The following is a 15,431-nucleotide window of genomic DNA, read 5'->3' as shown; positions in this document are numbered from 1 at the left end:
TAGACAAAGGAAGCTGTAAAATTTTTTAATTGATCGATACAATAATGAGTGTTGTAAGCAACTAAGAATCCAAATGACATTACAATAAAATAATTTAATAAAATTTAATAAAATTTATTTTATTAAATATACATAATTTTATTTTTTATTAAAAATTTAATAAGATAATAAAATATTACTAATAATAAATTAAAAAGCATTTGGTCTAGATTTTGATATATGAGAAGGTTCATGAATTTTTTTTATTATAGAACGGTTTTATATATACATATACTATGTGATTGAATATTATTGCAGCCACATCTAGCAGTAAAACACGCAAGAAAAAAAGCATCGAACCCATCATCAAAGGCTAACATGCTAGCATGCATGGTAGCAAGCATCGCGTTAAATTTTTAGCTGCTCAGCTAGCATGATTGCTAGCAAAACGCCTTGCATGCGATTTAACACCAAAAATCGCATCATGTGCCGCACACTTAAATATATCAAAGTAGACAAATTCTGAAAATTGTGATATGTTTAAATTTGCGAAACATAATACAAAGGCGATTTCTATATATAAATACTAAATAAAAGTATATATTCTTTCTCAGCGACATGAAAAATGGCAATTGATGCATCGTAAAAACGTGTTCACGTAAGTTATGAGCGATTTTTGTATTATCTGCAATAAAAATTGAAAATTAAACAATATTTAATATAGTTAAATTATGCTTGTCTTTGTACATGTATGTATTATTCACAGTTTTGGCAATTATTTGGCAATTAATTAGAATAATATTCAGACTAAAGCAGACTAAAAAACAATCTTATTCTTTTATACACAATAGGATAATTAAATATGTTTGTTGATCTATCGCTGTATTAATTTTTGGAGTTATTTGATTATTTTTACTCATTTAAGTATTGTTACTTAAGTATATTAAGTATTGTTATAAATATTATCCGCGTAGAAGATACATAAAAATATACGCAAAATATTAATCTTACGTTTTTTTAAAATAATATTTTAACTATTTTTTTTATGTTTTCTTTTAGTTCAAAAATAATTCTTAAATCTGTGATGTTTCTTCAAAATAGGAACGTAAATATTATGTGTGCTTTTCTTTTAAAAAATATTTTCTTCTTCTTCATATCTATATTTACTTCTACTTTTAAGACTGATTATTAATTTAAACGGGGAACTTTAAGTAATGGTTCTAAAGTTTCTTTTTCAGATGTCGACGAAAGTTGTGATGCGTTGATCGGTACTAAGGAAAAACAATGTTTTATGCAAGAAGACAAGAATACAGAAATTTTTTTACTGTGTCTCATTTTGAATTCAAACAACCATTTTTCGTCCGTTTTTTTATATTTATTCTATGAATCAGGATATCGATTCTTTGTTTTCGGGGCAAATTTATAAATTAGACAAAGTAAGTGTTTTAGTCCGCAAAAGTAACAAAAACAAAATTTTTTTCTTGATCAATTTTTTTTCTGGAAACGTAATTCTTGCACTAATGACAATTTTTTAGTAAGTGCAATAAAAATTGCATTATCTGATATAAATGAATATTCTTTTATCTTCTTTAAATATGTCAATTTTTTTGTCAAAAGCCTCATGATTCTTTTCAAAAAATTTACATTCCTGTGCAATAGAATCTACATTTTCTCTTTTATTTAAAACTTTTTCCGTTGCTGCTTGAAGCAATTTGACTCTAGATAATGTAAAATCTTTTGTCTGAGATTGAATCTTACATAAACAAAATAAAATTAAAAAAATAAAATAAACCATTAAAGCATGCTATGTAATATGATGAATAAAAAGAATATGTTGTAAGATAGAAATCACAAGATTATTCTCGATTTTCATTTTAAGATGTTTCAAACGTTTTGTCCGATCGTATCTAACAACATTTAGAGACGTATATTTCTTTTTGAAACAAAGTTTTTTAAAACAGTATATGAACATTAATATTGCACAGAATCTCACACAGTGTATTTGAATTTCTCTTTATTCTCTAAGAAATTTTTTAAATAATTATGAAGTAATATGATTGATACAAAATAATTCTTGCATTGGAAATTTGCGAAGAATTAGTCTTTTTTCAGACGAGTCTCCGAAGCACTTGGTTTCGAAATTTTTTTTTTATCGAATAGTTATAAGGATTGAAATGCGCTGGTCGATGTTAGAAGCTTATTCTTTTCATATTTATTCTCAAATAAGAATTTTTAAGAAATGTCTATGCTATGTCTCATTTTAAACATCTTCAGTCATTTTTCGTTTACCTTCTTATATTTTCTTCATAAATTAGGAAATCGCTTATTTTTTGAGTGAAGTTTCATAAGTTAGACTGATTATGAGTACACATTCTAACGCACAAATACGACAACGGTAACAATTATTAGATTTTTTTTTCAATCAATTAATCTTTTCAGTAAAGAAAATTCTTCAGTAAATAGGAAAACTCCATCGTGTAATGTATATCTGTCATATACATATGTACTTGGTGAATCTATAAATTTTTAATATCGTTCATTTAATTTTTTTACAGAAATTTTATGTTTTATTATAATATTAATTGAAAATATTCTTTTATAAAATAGCTTCAAAGTTCTTTTTTATTTTATTTTTTGATTCAAAATATGTCAACTTTTTGCTTCTTACAGTTTTCAGAATCAAATCCATATTTTTGTGTAACGGCTTCGTTTTCATTTAAAATTTCTATCACTGCTGGCTCGAGCCGCTCGCACAATTTTAAATGATTTTAAATCTTTTGTCTGATATCGGATATTGTAAACCTATCAAAATAAAATAAATAATTTAACATGCTATAAGCATGATATAGTAATAAAAAAAATATATTGTTAGAATCATAAGGTCAATCATAAAAATCATAAAGATTAGTCTCGCAATTTTCACTTTACGATATTTCAAACGTTTTGTCCGATTGTATTTACCGACATTCAAGAATCAATATTCTTTTGAAAAAATTAAAGATTTTCAAAACAGTATATGAAATAATATTAGCAGGGTATTTAATAGAATTTCATATTATTTGAATATTTCTATATTATAAATAAAATATACTTTTAAATAACTTACTTTTATATAATTATAAAGTAATATATATATATGTAACTATTACAAAATAATACATATTTACAAATTAAAGGCAAATTTTACTGAAAATATCAGGTAACTATGCACAAACTATCTATTTTATCTGCTTGTAAACAGAAGCGGACAGGCAACGAAGTACAATGTTACTAATTGATAAGAAAAACCAGGAATTTAAAGTACTTAAATCTGGTTTACAGCAAAAGTTATGCTTAACAAAAGTTGTTAGTTTCCATTTATAAAAATTATCTATAGATAGCTAAATGGATTTTTGTGCAAGTCAATGTTCTCGAATTATTTATGATAACTGTATACATTATTAAATTTACATTTACACACGTGATGCCTTATCAATAAAATTTAAAACAGTTCGTTTTGCGAACATTTGTATTACATACGGCTTTTCAATAATAGAAAATTAATGTTTGATAAAGAAATTTTGTATGAGAATATTCATTTGCTGACGACATGTGACAGAAAAGATACATTGTAAAATAATACATAAGATTGTTCTTATGGTTTTTGTCTTACAATGTTTCAATTACTTTGTATTTTTTACAACTAAACTTATCACTCAAAAACGTACATACATCTTTTGAAACAAAATTTGCAAATATTTCGAATAACGTTAAAATTACAAAGTCTTACATAACATATTTGAATATGAAAGAAATATTCAAAAAATTAGAAAATGATATAGTTATCATGAAAGATAATTATCATTTACAAATATAACAAAAAACAATTGCATCTGAATAAGGACAATAAACAATTGCACGCAACGTGTTATTCGATTAAATATAAGATGTTACTGAAAAACTACATCATGTAAATAGAATTATCTACGAGTAAGATTATTCTGAATATTACACACACTTTTTGAAAAAGCAAATTATTACAGATTAATTTATAGCTTCCAGTTATACGATTCGTAATGTTTTTTAATATTTACCAATTCGGCTCTTTATTCTTTTGCGCGCAAAAATAGAGTAGTTACATTTCAATAAACTAAATTATTTCATTAAACTACATTATTAGTAAAATGTCTTACAATTAGATAAATATATCTGTTATTGCAATTAATTTGTACGTAGTGCACATATTTTAATTTACATGTTATAACCTAAAAAAGTCTTTCTATAGTTTTTCATTACTGTCATTAATCATTAACGTACATGTGTAAGAATCTGTTACTTCAATTTAGTTACATTTTTAATTAAATTTTTTTATCATTTTCTTTTTCTCTCTAACTATATTATTAATTAAGTTATAACTTGGAAAAAGTAATTGTATGAGCCACACATATCTCCCAGAGAGAAAGAGAAAGAGAGAGAGAATTAGTTTTTTAATTTTCTAAAATATAAATGAGAAAAGAATGCAGACCATGTTTAATTAAAATAGAATTTGTATGCAAGTATTCTATGCAAAAATTATAATTTATAATAATATAACGAGTATAAAATAACACAAACATTTAAAAATTAAATTTATAATATTTAAAATCATTCCGATGCGGGCTTTTGCAATAAAATTTAAATATTTAAAGTACTCAGGGGATGCATTGTCTGACTTATAATCCTCCAACATGAACTTAAAGAATTAATTCAGGCTAATCATCGCGCAAATGTCTGACGATAGAAGGAAATAACCGACATTAAATACTATGCTTAAACAACTATTCGTTAAAAGATTACGAGTATAAATGTAATGCGCCGCAACGAATTAATCGAGTGTAGGAAAGTAAGTTTTGAGCCAAGAATATTAAAGTATATTGATCTTCAATTTAACAATCAAAGAGAAAAGTTCCGTGAAAGTTGAGTTTCGAAGCGCGATTAATTCTTGACATCATAAACGTCCATACAATTGTGAGCATTCGGATTACGATGGGGAATAACCCGGCGAGCGCAACGTGAAGCATCTGTTTGATGCTGTTATTTCGCGTCTCAATTACATCGCAACTAACCCATTTCGTGGGGCAATGGCTCGGAATAATTCCCTCAACAAAATTGCCGCACGCCATTTCCCTTCGCGAGCTCCCGAGGGACTCGACAACGAATGTCTTCTTGTTTCAAACGGTGTCGAACCGAATTCTCATTAAATTCCGCGTAGATACGTCCAGTTTATGTCGAACTGGCTCTCTAGAAGCTCTACAATGCTCTTCAATAATTAACTACAATTAATGCATTCTATTGCAGACATTACATTGTAGTTCAATATTGTTAAATTTTTAACAGGGAAATAAATTATAATTAAAAAATAAATTGAAAAGTATTGCTAGAGTGCGCAACGCGTTTCATTGTTTATTGTTGTAATATAATATATAAATATTATACGTAATAAAAGAGAGAAAAAGAGAACTCAAAAAATATTTTAGCATGCTTTATATAAAGTAGACACGACAGTTGCAGTAATTTTTCTCGATTTTTTTGTACTAATCTTTCTCCGTCGCGTATCTTTAAAATTATTAATAATCCAATTTCTTTAATTATTATATTAATTAAAAAAATATATTCAAAAGTTCCATCTCCCTTTTTCTCTCATAGTCAAACCATGATAAGAGCAAAGCAGAAAGAGTTGAATTCCCTACAGATAAAAAAGGAACAGCATGGGGCTAATTGCCGTCCACGTTACGACCTGTTGTCGCTCGACCGGTGAACTTTATTGCTCGGATTATCTGCGCACACTTGCCTTGGTAATAAACGGCTTCTCTTCTTTCTAATCCATCCATCCATTTTCTAATACGCTGCTTCAATTATTTCTATAGAAAATAATACCCTAAACATCACAGGGATAATTTTAAGCAGTACAACAAAATTAAAGTTAAAATAACAAATCAAATATATGTACACTCTTTTTAATTCAAATAAATATAAAAATGAAAGCGTTATCTTTCTCTCTAGAGAAAATAGAAAATATGCTTATATATTCCGGAAATTCTTGAAATAATATTTTGTCCGTTCAACAATGGAAAATGATATCAGTGCAACATATTGCGGAGCAGCTTTCATCATCGAGAATCATTTACAAATCGTTATCATTGGCTTGCTCATCCCACGCACGTCCATTACGTCATGTTTGTTTAATCCGCTACCCTTCCAATCCCCACCGACCGGATTATCGTCTACCATAGCGTACAGGGTGACGACAAAACTCCCTCCCCTTACAGACAAAAAGACAGTTGCTAATTGTCACGCACACTGTCCGATCCCTTGTCACTTGCGATCCAATAGAGCCGGCGGAAACCGTTCGCTCCTGTTGTTTTTCCAGTCGCGTAGACAATACGCGTGCGGCAGAGAAATCGAACGGAATCATCAGAACTTGTGGAAGCAGTATCACGAAGAAAGTGATAAGAAAAAGGACGACAATTCCTCGGGAGTATAGTGCGGTGAAAGTATTAATTAATTGCATGGTCGTCGCTATTTATTGGTTTTTCCTCCCCCGCGTACTACGCGAGAAGAAGATTACCCTGATGGTCAGGTACGTGTCATGTACGCGAAATGCCGGTAGAAATATGGCGTGTGTTTTCTTTAAAAATTGTACCGATAAATGCAATGATAATTGCAAGTGATAAAGATAATAAGATATAGTTCAACCTGCAAAGTGATTGTTTTTATGTGTCAGGTCAGGTGATTTTCACTGCAAATTATCAAAACTAAAAGATACGATACTCTAAATAGCTTTTTTAATTTACATTAATTCCATTTTTAATATCTCGATGACTAATCCAGAAAGTGCGGCTTCTTTTAAAAACGGAAATTAAACGCAGTATCACGCAGGAAATTTGCGAGAATAAAACGCGTCCCTAATACTTTTATATCTACGGCGATCGAATATTCTTAATATATCTGTATCGGAACTGTTCGTGAAATCGGCTTACACAGAAGGAGGTTTACCGCAATCTTCTTTCCCCCACGCTAGAACGCGAACAAAAAAAATGTGGTCGCACTAATATTCGAAACTCTACTTATTCCACAGAGTGTTGGGGCTAATTATTATGCAACTCCTTGGCACCGTTATAACCCCATCGAATTCGATCAATATTATCGGCGAGAAATATAAAGAATGGGTCGTCATGGTGAATGGTGGACAGGAAGTGGCATCCCTATTGGCAGTTCAACTCGGTTTCATATATTATGGCCCGGTAAGATCTTCTATTAATTTTAAATATGATTCTAAAATAAAATTATAAAATATATCGGCTCGTTATAAAATCATAATCAAATCAATCGATGCCAGACAACGTTCGGTCCAATATTTTAGCTGGTTTTAATGAAATACTTTGTGCATCGAGTTTTTTGTCAAAATCATTTTTTGTAACAGTCATTAAGAGATATTTATATTTTTTATATCGTAACAAGCGTTTAGTTACGTTTTTTTCCGGCTTCAGCTTTGATTTATTTGTTAGCCTGCAAATACTTCGTTTTTGAGCCTGTCAGTCGGGAAATAACGTGGATTGAAGGTCACAAGATCTATCTTTAATTTACTGCATAAAACTGAAACCGAACATGTGTTGTTAATATTTATATTTTTTTTTTAATCTGACAATTTATATTAGTTTTTATTTTCATGACCAAATACATGTCGCTAATACATATATTTTTTAACAAAATCTGACACTTTGTATTAGGTTCCGTTTTTAACCTCACCGTTATATCTCGTCCGAATTAATTTTTAAGTTTATGTTTGCCGATAAGCGATATTTGTACCGTTCTTTATATTATATCTATTTGCTTGTTTTAACGCTGAGAATGACCTCAAAAAAGAATCGAAACGTTCGTTAATATCCACTAAAGCCTACTTAGTTTAATGTTAATATACGCTGCATGTGATCGTCTATGCACACTATATTAATATTTATTATGATTATAATAAAATATTCACTTTACTTACCGCTAGCTTGTAAAAGCTATTTTGTTTTAATTTATTTATATATGGTATTAGATTATTTTTATCTGTAATCTCATAATCATATACAAATATCGGATCGTATTAGTTTGCGTGTATGAATAAAAAAATATGAGATCAGTTATAACAAAAGGCATAACATAACATTCGCGGTATTCTTTAAACTATTATTTTGTGCGGTTATTTAAAACTCAATATTGCAAAATAATTTTCGCTTTAATATATATTGACGTTAATAATTTCACTTTATACATATGTTATTAATTTCACATTCTTTCTATGTGTAGATTTTATAAAGAAAAAATTTGTACATTATTTTACATGTGTCACTGTTTAACGAACACTTAAAAATAGATTGATTTTGTGCGGAGATTATCTCGCGCATTGAAAGATGATGGTCTGTTAGATGCTTGACATATGGCGTGCATTAAATCGCCTAAATAATAATGCCAAATACCTAAAAGTATATTAATATTATAAATAATTGTAAATACAAATTTTTACAAATTTTGTTTTCAGTTTAAGAATAAATTATCTCCTTTAGTTAGTTTAATTTAAAATTTTATAAAAATTAGTCAAATTCTTTAATTTATTTTTTACATTTTTATAATAAATTATAAATTATAATAAATTATAAAAATGTGAAAAATAAATTTTTAGAATATATATATATATATATATATATATATATATATATATATATATATATGTGTGTGTGTGTGTGTGTGTGTGTGTGTGTGTGTGTATGTGTGTGTATATATCATTTAATTATTTTTAAAAAATAGTCTTAATCTAAGAAAAATAAAAATGGAACTACAATACTCTGACGTAAACAAAACAAAAAAATTAAACTAAATTTGAGCATTGTACAAGTAGCCAACAATAAGTTATCAAGCAGTTATTCAACTTTTAATTGCATCTCACTTTCTGTATACTTTTAAAACAGATATGTATCATAAACTTATTTCTTGACTCGGCAAAATATTCAATGAAAGAAAACTAATCTCTTTAGTTAACAATGACAATAATATAATAAACAGATAATGTATTATGTAGCAGACAAATTTTCAAAGTTTTTACAATATTAACACATATACATAGATGATTTTTACTAATTTATTTATGTTAAACTATAATATTTATTATTAATAAAAATATTCATTATTAGTAAAAATATTTCTTTCAAAGACATTTTCGCAATTTTTACTAAAAGGATTTTCTTGTCAGATAATTTCAATATCTAACCAGAGAAAGGGGTTAATAAATATTCGCAATGTAGGTATATCTGAAAATACATAAATATCAAAACAAGTCGACCTTATCCCGGGGGCCGGCGACATTTCCGCCGTAAAAAGTATCCCAATTCCTGCGAAAAGTTTTCGCCCTGCGGGTCCCATTCAGTTCGCAAATACAACTCGAGAAAAAGGGACATTCGCCGCGTCGCGGAAGTGAAGAAATTTTTGCCCCGTTCGGCCGAGGGTCTTTGAAGAAGGTGTTCACTTTTTATACACATATACCTATGTGTATACCTGTTCCAACATCCTGAATCTGACCGGGAAGCGTGAAACGTGTTTAGGAGTTTCGACAGCAGCTGATGGGAGTGTTGGATTGGCGGCTTCGCCAAATCGTTTCCTTTGCCATACGGATGACTGCAAAGAGATTATCCCCGTAAGCGGGAGGCCTCTCACACGAACCATTTGATCGTTCGTTCATTCCGTTCCGTTCGCGTCCGCTGATGTTGCCTTTGCCGCTCGCAGACATCTCACGCGGATCCTAGAGCCCGGTGTACTTTGCAAAACGAATTTCTATCTTTCTCTCTCTGTCTCTCTCTCTGTCTCTCGCCGAGAACCCCAGAGAAAATATATATCGACGAATAAGAGCCGATATCGTATCTTTTTCCCTTTGACAAGACCGTCTCGAGCAATCGCCTTATTTTCATCCGTCGCGTCGGGTGCTCCCCGCAATTTCCGATGCGTAATATCGGAAGACGTATGGGGAGAATCAGCAATAAGCACAATCTCCTAGGAATATCTCGTTAATCGTGCGTTAAACTGAACAGCATACCACAGAGTGATTTTCATGTAAATTCGTAATATGTGGTTTAAAATATCTTGCGTTTTCTACGCAAATATATCCAATAATCCATTAAAATTCGAATAATTAAATTTTGAAATATTTATATAGATATCCCGAAAATAAAAATGAAAATTGATAAATACATACCAACCAAAAATTTTATAGATTTGCAGAAAGAAATGAAAATTTCTATTATATTGCGTTACATTACATTATATATTGTAATTGAAAATATAAAATTATAGATGCTTGAAAGAAATTACATTTATATATAAATATTTATTATTGATTTAAAATGTAATCTAATATTTTTAAAATATTAGTGCTTTCTAAAGGAATGAAAAATTTCAAATTTCGTGAATTAAATCGTTTACAATATGATAATTTCAGCCGTCTTAAGAATATCCTTATATAAATCTTAACGTTTCCGTATACACAATAAATTGAAAATGGAATTGCAGTTACTAAGATACGTTGTCTAAATTCACAAATAGAGGATATATATGTATAGTTATCGTGCACTTTACACAACGAGTTTTACCTCGCCACGGGAGGAAGTATCGACGGGAAGAACGATATTGTACCTTTTCCCTTAGCTTTGACGAGTGCACGAGTGCAATCGATGCTTTCCATCTGTCTCGCGATACGTGGTTTGCGTCGGAAACGCCAAGTCATCTATATATTTCCGAAAAAAAAGTTATAAAGGGTGCTTTAAAGATGTTGCTGCAAAAAATAGCATTTTGCAAATTATTTCCACGACGATCAAAATGGAAAAAAATAACAATTTTTATATAAAGTATATGCACTTTAATAACATTCATAATACATTAGAAAACATTACTGTCTTGTTACAAAGATATGATATAATTATTTCATACAATATAATTGGATAATGGCCACTCATTTAAATTAACGGCTCTGTAATGAATAAAATATTATATGTACGTGAAAGATTGATATGACTGTTTATCTGCACGCACATTTTTTCTATATAACAACATAAAAACAAAATCAGCCTAGTAACACGTTAGATTATCAGTTTTATAAGTTTTATCAAATAGTTCCAAATTAAGTAATCTTTATTTACCTTCTAGTTTTGATTACAGAGAGGAACAAATATTAAATTTATGTTAAAGTATTAATTAATTCTAAGTACGTTTTTCAGAAAAAAAATATTTACTATTTATATAAATTTATATAAATTTTTCTGTAGAAAATTTATTACATTTTAGATTTCTGATATGTCATGCCGTCATTACACTTGTCACGCTATTGCGTTTTCTGCGCACGAGGCTTAAGGACCGTCTACAATAAAAAGTATTGTTAATTATAAACCGTAAGAAATTAACCAATCACAGTTGACCTGAAAGAAAAATATCGAATATCATTGGTTTCTTACGACTTACAAACCTATTATAAACAGCCCTTTAAGCCTCATCAGTAAGAAATGAATCAATCCGATTCGATTATTCTTCTCTAAATTTAACTGTGATTGGTTAATTTTTTACAACTTACGATTTACGACTCTATTGTAGAGGCCTTATACGGCTACAACTACGTAAACGTAATCGTAGCACCTTTTTCAATCTTAATGTTTCCATCTTCAGGCGCGAGATTTTCAGCAGGGAAACTACGAGGTACACGAAAGGATAGCACCCCGTATATAGCAGTTCTGCAGTTGCTTTACAGAGCACGTGGTAAACCCCAATCCGCAAAAGCGAGCGCGATATGTGAGATTGCTCTTAGGCTGTCTCTAAGCGCGTATATCCATCGTGGCTCTACGATGTGCAATTATTTTATATAATTAAGCCCACTTGTAACGACCAACCAAGAATATGCAATATAGCCGCGATGTTAACAGGCCAGATGGAAAAGTGATGAGTGCACTTTAAAGAGCGGACTTAATTGCACAGGAAGTCACGCAGGATGTTTGGTGGTTAATCGATAATAGCTATACTTTATTGCATTACTATTGAAAAATTCCAAGCATTTCAATTTGCATAAATTGAGTCGAGGGAACATACAATTTATAGCAATAATAACTGATGCGTCTACACAGAATGCTACTGCAATCTATACAAAACAATAGTGGTGCAATGTATTGTAGATTGAAATCACACATAAAGCCTTTCTCAAAGAAATATAATTTTTTGGAAACACATTGCCTCACAGAAATTTATGTAACAAGACATTTATATCATCTTATTGCATTTATTTCCATTATCAGAAAGATTTCCAAATCTCTCGAGAAACGAATACGATGTCGTTTGTCAGAGTAAAACGCATATGTCTCACTATTTCGCGCGTAACAGTGACAGAGAGAACTGATTGCGAGCTTTCTAGGGTATGAGGCTTGGCATCGTCGATTTGGCAGAACATAAGATAAGGGCAATTCCCATCGGGCCATCATTCTTCGATGACGACAATAAATTGCGACTGATATATCAGTTAAACTTTAGACTCACAATTAGTACGAATTTCAATTTACTTTGCAAATCCTAATTAAAGAGTGTATGCTGTATATAAATACCATTTATATTACGTAAATACCATTTACGATATATTTACTCATTGCCTCGTTTAATTAGCTCTTTATTAGACAGCACATTAAACTGTTTAAATACAATCGATCGTATTTTATACATGTATCTACGAGAAGCATTAATATCGTAGCGTCAACTAACAACGTAATTGTATTCATGTTAAAGCGATTATAGCAATTTATTAAGTTGTCAGAATATATCGTATGCAACTCTGTGACATTCGATAAACGAGCAGATGGCAATATATCATCTTACAAATCAACCGGAATTTTGAAAGTCTCCTTGACTTGCTTTACATTATCGTATATCTTACGCACAATCTTCTGATATATAAAGGACCAAGATTGTTCAATCAAGCTCGAGCTTCAGGGCAAATTGGAATTCGGTTATCGAAAATCTGTTATGGAACTGTCGGAATGAATTTCCTGACATTAATTTTCCTGCCGACAGACAGAAATCGTTTCTTTATTTTAAAGGTATAGCAGCTGTAGATATTTAAGGAGATAAGGATATTATCATCCGAGTATAAATTGTCAGTAACATTTGTTTTATCAAAATACATTTTAGATATTCGCTAAATGTTTTATTTGATATAGAATATAATTTAATAAAATATAATTTAAAATTATATTTTATTAAATATAATTTCATATCAATCTATATCAAATAAAACATTTAGCGAATACCTAAAATGTATTTTAATAAAATAGATGTTACTGACAATTTATATTTTATTAAATTATATTCTATATTAAATTTATCTTTATCTTTTACATACTTATCATATCTGATATTTTCTTTGAAATGAAAAGATATATTGCTCTGATTAAATAATAATAATATAATTCGATTTTTCTAAAGTAATTCTTATAATATCTATATTTGATATATATTTTGAATCTGCCAACATTGTGATGATTAAATCTTTAATAACAGTATTCTTGATACTTAAAAAAAGTTTTTTTTGTTTTTCTTATACAATATTCTTTGTGTTATAAAGTATAAATGTTTTTAATAAATTATAGGAATTATTAATTATAATCAACTATTATAACTGTACAAACGGTTCAATAAAAAAAAGAAAAAACCTACTATCAAGTAAAACCGTGTTAAAATGATTTGTAATCTATATGTAGTTCCCGTAATGATGGTATTTTTAGACGACTTGTTCAACGTGGGTATTAATGACGTTCGTAAATTATCGATAACTACCGATACCGTAGTTTGCTGATTCAGCGTTTTGCAATAATTGAAATAAATGGCGTGGCACCCTGCTGAACGCCATAATGAACTTCCCGTTATGTCGGTTGACAGATGTCACAGCGATTTGCTATCCGGAGCTTACCTTTGTTTTATATATATATATATATATATATATATATATATATATATATATATATATATAGCTTGCTCCCTTCCACCCTAAAAAGATTTAATCTCAAGGTGAATCCGTCCACGCTGATATTCCGGCCGATGAGCTTAATAAATATTTGATAGCGCTTCATAAATCACCGTAATCTAGTTTTACGTAATTTATGCAAAGTGTTACAGGTCGTGTAATTTGGTTGTAAAATCTGATACATTTAGGCATAATTAATTAGACATAATTTTTATCATTTTATTTTTTTTCTTTTTTGCTTATTCAACTACTTTAATTTTTCAATATCATTAAAGATCTGTACATGTATAAAGTATTGAAAACTATGTCAATCGTTTATTTTAAAAGTTGCGAACACATAGTTTCGAAAACGTTGCCAAAATCGATTCGTATCAATTTATGTTTGTATCTCATTGAATTTCATAATATTTCCAAACTGAAATCGTAAAATTTCCGATATCATAAATGGCTCTTACAGTTCTGATATTTACAACACTTATGCTTGCAATAATTTTGCATTTGTAATATAATATATATATATTTCAATCATGTAGATAAAAAGTTTAAATTTTGTGAGACGTTTATTAAATAAATTTCTGTCAACAATTATTTTAATATTACTATAGCTAAACTACAATAAAATAATAATAGTACTTATATACATGTAATACTACTACTACATAAAATACTATTATAACTTTTATCAGTATAAGTAGTTATTGGAGGTGCAATGATTTGTTTCAGACGTAAGGATAGAATCTATAATCAATATAATATTAATCGGTTTAAAACAGCCGAATGAGGTTGATTGTACGAAACTAGTTGGAACTCTTTGATCAAATTCACGTGATACTAGTTATAGCGTTGATTTCAATTAAAACTTTAACTTTGACATCGACTTCGAGATGATGAAGTTTCAAAGGTCAAACGCATTAATGCAATTTCTCCTTGCTTATACACGCCCGTTGCAATTCAACTATTATATTATACAGATTGCCAAGTTTGATACTTTCCCTGCCTCTTTAAGTTTCTTAACATCAGCCTTTGAAATGTTCAAAACTCTTAAAAAGATATTTTTTATTTTAAAAAAAACATATGGAGATATATGAGAAAAATTATTTACAAAAATGCAATTTAGATATGATATTTCTCAAAACGTATATTAAATATTTACTCTATGTCTTAATATTATACACGTTAATTTTATTTGATAAATCCATGTTCTTGTGATAAAACACTGTTTTAATCGTAAATACGTTTATTTTTCGTTGTATTTTAAATAGATAGACGTTTTATAAATATGTATATATTTAAATAATTTTGAATCTCTCAACATATGTGTTAAAAAGGGCCTTTTAATATATTTTAAGTAAATCAAAAGTCTGAAATAATTTTTTTTCATTACTCGCGCATTTTCTTTCCAAAATAA

At 29.2% G+C, this 15,431-nt stretch overlaps 1 protein-coding gene across 1 annotated transcript in view; it reads left to right on the top strand.

The window, feature by feature from the left end:
• The first annotated feature begins 6,350 nt into the window (after positions 1 to 6,350).
• Positions 6,351 to 15,431, top strand: part of LOC140665889 (neuroendocrine convertase 1) — a 28,553-nt gene continuing 19,472 nt past the window's right edge. The window contains exons 1-2 of the mRNA XM_072892477.1: positions 6,351 to 6,577; positions 7,076 to 7,241. Of these exons, the coding sequence (XP_072748578.1) occupies positions 6,507 to 6,577; positions 7,076 to 7,241 (237 nt within the window). The 5' untranslated portion in view covers positions 6,351 to 6,506. The remainder of the gene's footprint in view (positions 6,578 to 7,075; positions 7,242 to 15,431) is intronic.

This window comes from Anoplolepis gracilipes, chromosome 1 (genome assembly GCF_047496725.1).
Source record: "Anoplolepis gracilipes chromosome 1, ASM4749672v1, whole genome shotgun sequence".
NCBI classification, from domain to species: domain Eukaryota; kingdom Metazoa; phylum Arthropoda; class Insecta; order Hymenoptera; family Formicidae; genus Anoplolepis; species Anoplolepis gracilipes.
The sequence above is the reverse complement of the archived record's forward strand: the minus strand, read 5'-3'. Positions and strand labels throughout refer to the sequence as shown.